This window comes from Hemisphaericaspora subhashii, assembly GCF_019202705.1.
Source record: "Hemisphaericaspora subhashii strain CBS 10753 chromosome Unknown scaffold168, whole genome shotgun sequence".
NCBI lineage: Eukaryota > Fungi > Ascomycota > Pichiomycetes > Serinales > Debaryomycetaceae > Hemisphaericaspora > Hemisphaericaspora subhashii.
In genome coordinates, this window is record NW_026057243.1 from 8,580 (window position 1) to 19,521 (window position 10,942).

Below are 10,942 nucleotides of genomic sequence, written 5' to 3' on the forward strand. Positions count from 1 at the left end.
AGTCAAATTATAGGTGCGAACATCTTATAAGGTGTTGAGCAAAATGAATGGCCAACGAAAAAAATAAAAACGGTAAACAACCAAAAAATCTAATCAATAGACCTTACAATTTGTAAGAAGAAGTTAAACCAAACAAATTGTCTACTTAATATCGGCAGTACAACAGTTTATAATTCTACAATAGTGTGCTTTGATAGACCTCTTGTAGTGTTTTCTGCCAAGCTATTCGATTTTATTCTAAAGGAAAATGAATAATACTGAAGTTAGGAAATGTCTGACCTGTCAAAAGAAGAGGAAAGATGACGAACCCAAGGAAGATAGAAAGTACAAGAAATGCCCTCAGTGTCGCATAAAACAGCACCAACGATATATAGAGGCCCGCAGACATATCGAGGACAGTTTGAATAGTGGAATTAGGTTATGTCTGTGCTGTGGCAAGGAGAGGCCAAATGATGAACCAGAGACAGTGAGAAAGTTCAAGTATTGTACGGAGTGTCGTGTCTATAATCGTCAGAGACGGGTGAATTACCGACGATATCTTAAGGAGAGTTGTAATTCTGGAAATAGGAGATGTGCTCAGTGTGGCAAGAAAAGGCCAGACGATGAACCAGATGAAGCTCGACAGTTCAGGTGTTGCTTAGATTGTCGTCTCCGTGAACGTCAGCGTTTCGAAGAGACCAAAGCATATATTGAGGATAGCTGCAATAATGGAATTAGGTTATGTACCAGATGTGGTAAAGAAAGATCGGATGATGAACCAGAGGATATTAGAGTGTTCAAAACCTGCACAAGATGTCGTCTCTATCTTAACCAGAGACGCAATAACAAAATTACGTTGGTGCTCCTGAGAGATAGTGGGGAGAGCTCCGATAGAAAAATTAGAGTATGTCTGGGATGTACTAAGGAGAGGACAGAGGATGAACCAGAGGAAGATAGAAAGTTCAAGCTTTGCGCAGAGTGTCGCCTTAGACATCGTCAGAGAGGCGAACGGGCCCGACGAGAAATTATAGAGAAGTGCGACAGTGGAGATAGGCTATGTATGAGATGCAGAAAGACGAGGCCAGATGATGAGTCAGAGGAAGAGAGAAAGTTCAGGCATTGCAGAGAGTGTCGTCTTCGTGGCCGTCTTCGTGATCGTCAGAGAACAAGCGCTTCCCAAAGAGATTCGGAGAAGAGTTCTAGTGAGGTGGTCAACAAGACATGTCTGCAGTGTAAAAAGAAAAGGCCAGATGATGAACCAGAGGATGCAAGAATGTTCAAGCTTTGCCCAGAATGTCGTCTTCGTGCTCGCCAGATAAACAGAGAGCGCCGAAGACAAGATGGAGCATGCCTGAGTTGTAAAAAGAAGAGGCAAGATGATGAACCAGAGGATGCAAGAAAGTTCAAATTATGTCCAAGCTGTCGTCTGCGTTCTCGTCGGAGAAATCGAGCTCTCCGTTCTTCGCATATCCCCAGTCTGTATGAGACGATGCATATGTCATCTTGTTCGAAGGGCGCTAAAATGCACAGTATAAATAAGGTTTCGCTACCTGTACTCGCCCCAAACCAAAGCCTGGGCGTCGCTACTCGCTCAAGAACGCGCGCGGATGGTCATATAGCTTCCGATGGTTTTCCTTTTCTGTGCAGATCTCGGCCCAGGTATAAGCGACGTTGTACAATGCCGCCTCCAGTCACAGAAAATGAGAGAGCGCGCATTCTGCCCTTGGAATCCGGGATAAACTCTCCCCTTGAATGTACCTCAACTAGCAGGTCGCGACCCTCGAGATTCCGAACAAAAGAAAATATTACACCCATAGTGTCTACTTCCAGTCCTATATTGGAAGTAGAAGTTATCGCAAGCGATGAAGATGAGGATAACGAGATATCTGAGGAACCATTTGATTTGTCCTCTTCGGATTTCCTTGACAAAATGGGACCAAATCCTCAATTGCAATCTGAGTATAGACAGCATTTAGACAGCGAAGGACTCATGAGCTTCTTGGAGCGTTATATACCAGAGACCATGAATAAGTTTGATATTTGTAAAATGATCATCGATTTGGGATATCCTAAAGACAGAATAGAAGATTACCACCATTTTATAGTTACTGAAACCCTTCAGGTTTTAATTGATTTAATTTGTAAAGACAATTCCCAAGAGTCCCAACGTTGATTTGTATTTAGAAGACGACGACAAAAACAGATGTGATAAAATAATTAGTATGCCACAGTCGCCCGGTTAGGTTGGAAATGGTTTCCGAACTAATTGAATAACTCTCGCGTCGATGTTAATGTTAGCATCTAAATGAACTGATTCATTAATCGTTTTCCTACTGTTTCTTTGGTTTGTTTAAGAAGAGTCTTGTCTATAGTTGAAAGACTTAATATGAGCCTTAGTAAAACATTCAACACTTGTGACGTGTACCTAATTAGGATCAAATACTGTAAACATATGTGTTTTGCTGCTACCGAAGTACGGATTGAGGTTAATTCTCTATTGTTCGCTCGGAAATAAAACTTTTTCAACTGATTCTTTTTTTTTTTCATTTACTCGAGTAGTTTGAACAATTTCCCTGTTTGTCCAAATGATAAACAAATCAGATCAAAGAGATATTTTGTTTCCTGATTAACCAGAATACTTAATTTTCTATCTTCTTAAACTAGAATTCATCGATTTGGACCATAAAGCCTTTACAAGCGATCCTCGTCACAAAATCTAAAGGGAAAATTATTGGGGGTTTGGTACTCTTTTATGTAAATGGCATCCTCGAACATTATGGACCAATATGAACCATTGGAAGTCATAGGAAAAGGATCCTTCGGAACAGTACGAAAAGTCAAACATAAACCAGATGGTAAGATTTTAGTTCGGAAGGAAATTGAATATACTTCTATGAATATTCAAGAACGAAATCAATTAATATCAGAATTACGAATCTTACGAGAACTAACTCATCCAAATATTGTTAAATACTATCTTCATGATCATATTCCTGAAAATAAATCAATTCATATATATATGGAATATTGTGACGGAGGAGATTTAGCCCAAGTCATATCTAATTTTAAAAAGAATCGAGAACAAGTTCCTGAAGAATTTATCTGGCAAGTAATGGTTCAAATCTTATTAGCATTATATCGATGTCATTATGGTTCAGATGCTAGTAAGGTTAACTTATTTGGAAATGCAGGAAATAACTCCAATACCGGTCCAAATATTAATTCAGAAGCAGTTGTCATTCATCGAGATATCAAACCAGACAATATATTCATGTTGAATTCAGGTAAGACCATAAAGTTGGGAGATTTTGGATTAGCAAAAATGTTAACGCTGAAGAATGATTTTGCCAAAACATACGTTGGAACTCCATATTATATGTCACCTGAAGTACTTGTTGATAATCCGTATTCTCCAGTATGTGATATTTGGTCACTTGGGTGTGTCTTGTATGAATTATGTTCTTTACAACCGCCATTTCAAGCGAAAACTCATTTACTGTTACAAGCCAAGATCAAAAAGGGGAATATACCTGATTTACCTAATTATTATTCAACCCAACTTAAATCATTAATTAAGGAGTGTATCACGGTTGATCCGGACTTAAGACCTACTTGTTTTGATTTAATAAATTCTTTATCTATACGGTTTCTCAGGAAGGAAATGGAACTAAAGGAAATAAGTAGTAATCTTAATGAGTTTCAGAAGCAATTACTAAATAAGCATGAGGAACTCAAGAAGAAAGAAGTTTACTTAAACAACTTAGAACGTAAATTAGCTTCACAAAGAGAGGAAGATCAAATAGAAACAACAAATATGCAAAAGAAACTACTTGCTCAAAAGAAGAAATTTGAAGATGATTTAATTGAAGAATTCGAAATGAGAATGAGAGCAATGGATCTAGAAGCAAAAGAAGTCAGATTGGGATATCAGCGAGAATTCAAAATGGTTGTTGAACAAGAAGTACAAGAACGATTGAAAGAAATATTGTTTGCCAAGACAAATGAACTACAGAAGTCTGCAGAACCAGTCAGCTACAAACCACCATCCCTAAATCAACAAACTCCATCCCCGCAACAACCTCCACTTCAACAGCAGCAGCAAGGACGCCCATTACTGTATCATCAAGATATGCAATCTCCAAAACCAAGAGGACCCAAGGAATTGTTCGAAGATAATTTGCGTCGTACCCCATTAAAGAATAGAAATAATGAAGATTTAGATTATCTTTATCAAAAATCTCCCATTAGAATCCCACAAACTACCACTAATGTCCCCAAGAGGAGAATAACTGATGAAATGGAACGGTTAAATTTAGAAAAGAGGCATACCCCTGATTATGAAGATGTATATCTTCGTAAGAATTATCGGAATATTTAATAGTTTAACATATGCATATACAACTCTGTATGTAACCTAAAGCATGCAACACATCAAACATAGAGATATTTTCTCTGTATGAATCAAAGCTTATGGTTCTATCTATTATAGTTAAAAGTATTTATTCTCTAAAATTAAGCATATTAATCTATTTAAATATAAAATGCACAAAGTATAAATGGTAGGACTATATCACAATAGGCAAGTTCAATAAACACAATCTCTTAAGCCCACTTACCCAAAACACTCATTAATATCATACCACCCATAAGAGAAGCCATAGCAAGCAAAGTCTTTATAATAGGAGCATTGGACAAATATCCATGCATCCAATCTTGTGACCACATTTCAATTAACCCAGTCCATAATAAGACCCCAGCTGAGAATGAATCAAGAGTTCCCAATGCAATCAAAGTTGAAGGATCGTTTCCATTGAATGTATGCAAAGTACCAATACCGATCGCCATTCCAATTGGGGTGATTAATGCGAAAATTGCTCCCATGATTAATCTTGTCAATGTGGATGTGTTTTTCATCTCAGTGATTCTGGATCCAAGTGCTAATCCTTCGAAGAATTGGTGGAAAACAATCACAATGAATAAGGTAATGAAATAAGAATCACCAGCTACCACCAATACAACCCCGATCAAGATCGAATGGAAGACGATACCACATTCCATAATCATGACAGAAAGTTTACCTTTGGAAGAAATTCCATGGATAGAGATCAAACTTTGATCAGCACTGCTTATAGAAGTAAAATCAGCAATTGTATCGTCTTTGGTTGGTTCTTCAGGTTGGATTTGTTTTTGCTTGTTTGCTCTAGCGATTAATAAACGATGGGCAACATATTCAACAATAAAAGCAACGAATAAACCCGCCATGGTAAGTGCAGTACCAGTAGCTTCATAATGGAGTGTAAGACAAGAATTGCTCCACATTAATGCAGCATGAGTCATAAGATGAACAAGCGCAGTTGATATAATAACACCAGTACCGAATTGTTTAATCATAAGAATTATAATACCTTCCATTGATAAGTTAAATAATGACTTTAAGAACATTGGTCCAAAGACACCCAATGCACTAGTTACCAAAACCACAAACAACAATCCAATTCTTAATTTGATATTATAGTCTCTATCCACCCTTTCACACAGTCCTGTTGTTTCATCATCGTCCACACAATGTTCAACACCAGCATGAAAATGACAATTCCTACCACAGGAGCTTGTTGTATCTGCGGTTGTAGTTCCTGCAGTTACGAATTGTACTTCTTGACCATCGTTTATACAGAAAATCTCTTCACCATGAGCATGACAACCTGAATAACTTGTTGGTGCAGTTTTTTCATCGGTTGGAGCAGGGACCATTTGTCCTTCTACTCCATCGGGATCAAGACAGTATTGAACTTTGTCATGGAAATGACACCCGGTAACTGAAAATTCTTCATGGTTGTGGTCGTGGCCCTCTTCTTCTTCCTCGTGATCATGGTCATGGTCCTCTTCTTCCTCATGATCGTGATCCTCATGGTCATGATCTTCTTCTTGTGAATGGGTTTCTTGGGGATCTCTTAATATGGTGATGGTTGTTGGTTGGTCTTCCCCGGTGGTACTCTCCAAAGCATCAGTAGTATGGAGTCTGAATGTTCCAGAAGTAGTTATCGTAGTTGCTTCTGAAACTACAAAAGATGCTAAGAATGTAGTTAATAATATATGCTTCAATAACATTTTTGACAATGGTTAATTGGTTTTCATTTTTAGAAAATAAAGAACAAAGAGAATGGCTGATACAAATGAGTTTAAATACAAAAAGAAGGAGAGAGGCACTTTTGCTAGAGCCCTGTGCCAAGAAATAAACATGATGAATTTACATATAAACCTATAGTGGTTATTAAGAATGTAATATTAAATTTTAACTTGGAAATTGAAAAGGTGATGATCAGTTGATACGGGCGTGTTAGCACATGCAATGTTTGAAAACCACTAGGGTTGCAAAACACTTAAAATAATTTTTTATTTTTTAATTTAAGGTTGCAAAAAAATCTTAAAAAAAATAAAAAGTAGTCAGGTGTTGTTGTTTGGTGAAGATATAGATCTGACCATTTTAAACAAATCCATATGGAAAATTTTAAAACTGATTGAATTGATGAATTTATCACCAAAACTACTATAAACTTACTCTCTCTTCTTAACAACTGGTTCTCGGGATACTTTTTTAAAAAGGGCCCAGGGACAGTACTTGAACCCTGAGCCACCAGATCTGCAATAGTTTGTACTAGATTATCGTAAGGCTGACCTTTTTCAAAGACAGCAGGGGTTCCGTATCTTCTCCTTGGAAGACCGAAGGGGACTTGGAACTGCAAGGAGGAGGGCGAAGGGCATATAACTCTGGTAAACTAAGGTATATTCACAATGAACCGGTCGTAAAGAACTGGTTTTCACCAATTTCTAATTCCTACACCTAAGAAGGAGCTTCCAATGTACATTTATTTTGTCATTCCGACCCAATTGAGATGAAAGATGCAACAGCAGTAAGTTGGTCCATCACAATGCAAGTGGAACATATAAGGGAGAGGTTATGTGCTCCGTACAAAGATCTTTCCAAAATATAAGAACTAGTGCATGGAAGACGGTGATTAAGTTGAAGAGGTGACCATCTAACTTTCTCCATGTATTATAGGGATCCTTCATCGAATTTACGAGATTCAAATTCCGCTAAGGTATTCCAAAAACCAAGTTCGAATAAGGACCTCAAATTCAACTATGAATTCCGAGAACGGTGTAGGTTTGCAAGTGAAATCAGCTACTACTGTACTTAAACGAAGATGCATTTATAGAACATCGGAGACAATGGGTTTCACCCAATCGGCTTCTATTTCTTCGATTATTGGTAGAAACTCATTCAAGGGGAGGTTAGGAAGACAGACATGTACGACTACAGTACGATTGGTTCAACGTGAAATGAATTCACAATTCAGTTCCATGAGGCAACTCGTAAGGAATCGTATTTTGCTTAACTGGGAAGCAATGATANACTTATCAATTGATCTTTAATGAAGTCAGCTGATAGCCGACTAAGCTAATTGACTTGATGTTTTCAATTTCTCATAACCACTATTTCTGAATGCGAGTAATATTAATATTGACATTCTATTTTTTTCAGGGAACAATTAAACTTTTTGTAATTAACCACAGTATTTCTTGGCATTTTCTTTAGGACTCCCTCATTCCAATTCTAAAAGAATTATTCCTGTATCTTTACTGGCTACTCTTCAACTATGGTCATTGTTTCTTTAATAATTTGATCAATTTAAGCAATTTAACGTATCCCTTTAGACCCATGGCCATTAATTAGTGATGAGTATTAGTAACCACTACAGTTGTAGACATCAAACATGTATCGATTCGAAGAATATAAATAATAGTCATTTTGAACTACAGAAGTTGGTAGCAATGATAGTTCTCTTTTAATTCGGCAAGTAATATTACAATAAGACTATGAAGTTATATCTTACATTATTATTTTTCGTTTCAATTGCAGTTTCAGCAACTGTCTATGAATATATTGACAACACTGGTTCCGCTTATGCTTGGAAACAAGGTTGGATGAAATCATTCAAGATTCATGAATCATGTAACGCTACCCAATACAATCAACTTGCTGCTGGTTTACAAGATACTATTGTGGTTGCTCAACACGCTAGAGATCATACTCTTAGATATGGAAGAAAGTCTCCATTCTTCAAGAAATATTTCGGTAAGAAGACTCCAACTGCTCCAGTCATTGGTGTTTTTGGTATTGTTGCTGATGGTGATAAGAGTGATTTATTATTCCGTTGTGATGACCCTGATGACAAATGTAGGAATGAAGGTTGGGGAGGATACTGGAGAGGCGAAAATGGTACTAATGAAAACAATATTTGTGACTTAAGTTTCTTGACAAGACAGTCATTACCACAGATGTGTAGCCAAGGATATACTGTTACTGGATCAAAAGCTAGTGTCCAATGGTCGGGTGATTTGTTACATAGGTTGTTCCATACTCAAAGTGCTGGAGAAGACCAGATTGATCATTATGCTGATTCATATGAAGATATATTGGAACTCGTTGCCCACAATACATCGTACACTGTCAAGAACACAGGTTCATTGATTCTCTATGCTATGGATGTCTATGCTTTTGATTTGACAGTTCCAGGAGTCGGTTGTAATGGTGATAAAGACTTCAAGATTGAATTGACCGATGGTGATGATGAAGAAGAAGAGGATAACCATGACCCTGACCATGACCATGACGACGAGCATGACGACGGCCACGGCCACGACCATGACCATGGCGATGATCCAACCAAAACTGAAGGATCCAGTTGTCATACCCATGCAGATGGCGAAGTCCATTGTGCTTAGAGTTTTCCGCTTTTTGCGTTATTTAGTTTTCATATGTTTCGTCAAATGAACGTGTTTTATCTTCTTGTTTTAAATTTTCAACACTTACCTCTAAGCCCTGTTAATTACGTGTCATTCGTTATTAGTAGAACAAAAAAAAACAAAAAACTCGATTGATCAATCAAATTTCATTTTTCCCCTTTTGAGGTTTGTTTCAAAAAAGCCACGATCAAATATTTCAATATTGCTCCTCCTTTTTTTTTGCTATAATGTACTCGTAAGCCCCCTTGAATAATTGTCCAGAACTACGGTTGTGGACAACGAGAGACTACGACCACGACTATAAATAGATCAATAAAAGTGCCAATTCTCTGATTCTCTTCTTCTTTTTCCTTTTCTCTTTTCTCTTTTCTTTCGTTAATCACAATTGCTAATAACACACTAAAATGTTCGATTTCTTAAAGGATAGCCATCAAGAAGTATACGGTCAACAACACGAAGGTAAATTCTCTCATGAATTAATTGCCGGTGCCGCCTCCTTCGAAGCCGTTAAATTATTCGAAGACAGACAAAGAAGAGAAGGTAAGCCAGTCAGTCATGCCTTTGCCAAAGAAGCATTAGCTGGTATTGCTGGTGGTGAAGTTGACAAATTATTTGAAACCAAGGGTTTAGATTATTTAGATAGGGATCAAGCTAGAGATCAAGCTATTCAACAAGCTCAAAGAGGGTATGAACAACATTACGGTAACCGTGATCAATGGACTCCTGATGCTCCTCCTCCATTTGATTATCAATCTGACAGATATCGTTATTAAGTGTTCCCATTGATGGGGAATTGTGGAAACTCGTATGTAGTCAAAATTTAATATACAAAAAGTTACACAGTAATCTTGATTGAATTTTCTATTTTGTACTCGTAAGTCAATGATTAGACTACTGAATTAAAAGCGTTCTTCAGCTTTAATCTTCCTATTGAACACGTTTGTCCATTTTTTCACAAAAATCAGCGTTCTATTCCTAAAAACAGTAGGAGCCGAGATAGAACACAAACCCCATTGTTACGTCATACAACTGTAAAAAATAATTCCTTCAATCTGTAGTAGAATAGATTTATACAAAGCTCTAACTTAGAGAACCCATATCTTTCTGCAATGAATTGTGGATAAAAGGTTAATCGGCTCATTATATCAATGCTTCAGAATTTATGGATTTATTCGACTATAGTTGGTCCGTTGGCGTCTTGTTCTTAAGCCTTGATTGGCAAATCAGATTATTGTGAAAAGACCGGGGTATTTAATGTAGCTGAAAAAGTACATAGGCCATTGAAAAGACAATTGCTGCCGTTTTAGATGCAATTTGCTATTTTAGACCCCCCAGTGATTTTGAATAATTAGATTGAAATGGAACCGAATTGAAAAGGCAGCCAAATTTTTGAAAATTTCAATTGTTTCGCCCCGCTCTTTGAAATTCTTCTATTTTCTTCTGTGGTAGTTCTGAAGTTTAAACTCAAATCGACGAAAAAAAATTGTTTTACTACAAATTGTCGCAAATTGTGTCGCATTTTTTTCAGACGGAAGTCACGGGTGGAACCCTTAGATAAAAAATAAAATTTCCAAGATGCAGAAATACTGTTGCCAAATATAGACGTTCTTAAATACGTTAATAAGTTGCCCGTGTATACAATCTGAGAAGTATTCTTAGGACAATGTACAAACTATAGTGCAGGCAACAAATACAGTCAACGGTTCTAGGTTGCACTAAAACATCATCACATGGTTTATTGACTTGTGTATATAGCGCTACCACGTATACTCTAAAAAAAACAATTGTACGCGAGATTTCCAAGAGTAGCTTTAAAAAAATAATAGAAGGTGTTTTTGCAACCAACTCTCTCAACAAGTACGCCCTCTTCTTTTGGAGCATTGGGCCATTGATCCCCCCCCCCCCGCTTGCACACATTTGAATTTAGTTTTTGGGTAATCCTCAAAATATCATAGAGAGTAGAATCTTTCAAAAAAAATAACTGGGAGCAGGGAATTATTTATTTAAATGATGGACTTGGACAAGAGAGGGGATAAATAGCGATAACCAAATGTACATCTTAGAATTTATAAATTGACTATTTGTCTGGCAACTTTGAATGGGTAGAACAATTACTGTCATAGAGTAGAATTTACGGTTCCTTGATGTAAATTTG

At 37.1% G+C, this 10,942-nt stretch overlaps 4 protein-coding genes across 4 annotated transcripts; 3 read left to right on the top strand and 1 right to left on the bottom strand. All coding sequences in view use genetic code 12, as the record gives it.

Annotated features, from left to right (window-relative positions):
• Positions 1–247: 247 nt before the first annotated feature.
• On the top strand, positions 248–4,357 carry KIN3 (serine/threonine protein kinase; the record flags this gene model as incomplete). The annotated part of the gene is made up of 3 exons (XM_049405673.1): positions 248–1,454; positions 1,779–2,147; positions 2,787–4,357. 3 exons carry the CDS (start codon positions 248–250, stop codon positions 4,355–4,357), a joined length of 3,147 nt encoding a protein of 1,048 aa, XP_049264732.1.
• Positions 4,358–4,581: 224 nt separating this feature from the next.
• ZRT1 (Zrt1p) lies at positions 4,582–6,087 on the bottom strand (the record flags this gene model as incomplete). The annotated part of the gene is made up of 1 exon (XM_049405674.1): positions 4,582–6,087. One exon carries the CDS (start codon positions 6,085–6,087, stop codon positions 4,582–4,584), a length of 1,506 nt encoding a protein of 501 aa, XP_049264733.1.
• Positions 6,088–7,857: 1,770 nt separating this feature from the next.
• On the top strand, positions 7,858–8,766 carry PRA1 (Pra1p; the record flags this gene model as incomplete). Its single annotated transcript, XM_049405675.1, has 1 exon — positions 7,858–8,766. The coding sequence occupies one exon, from the start codon at positions 7,858–7,860 to the stop codon at positions 8,764–8,766; it is 909 nt and encodes a 302-aa protein (XP_049264734.1).
• Positions 8,767–9,191: 425 nt separating this feature from the next.
• J8A68_001976 (uncharacterized protein) lies at positions 9,192–9,560 on the top strand (the record flags this gene model as incomplete). The annotated part of the gene is made up of 1 exon (XM_049405676.1): positions 9,192–9,560. The coding sequence occupies one exon, from the start codon at positions 9,192–9,194 to the stop codon at positions 9,558–9,560; it is 369 nt and encodes a 122-aa protein (XP_049264735.1).
• Positions 9,561–10,942: the final 1,382 nt, after the last annotated feature.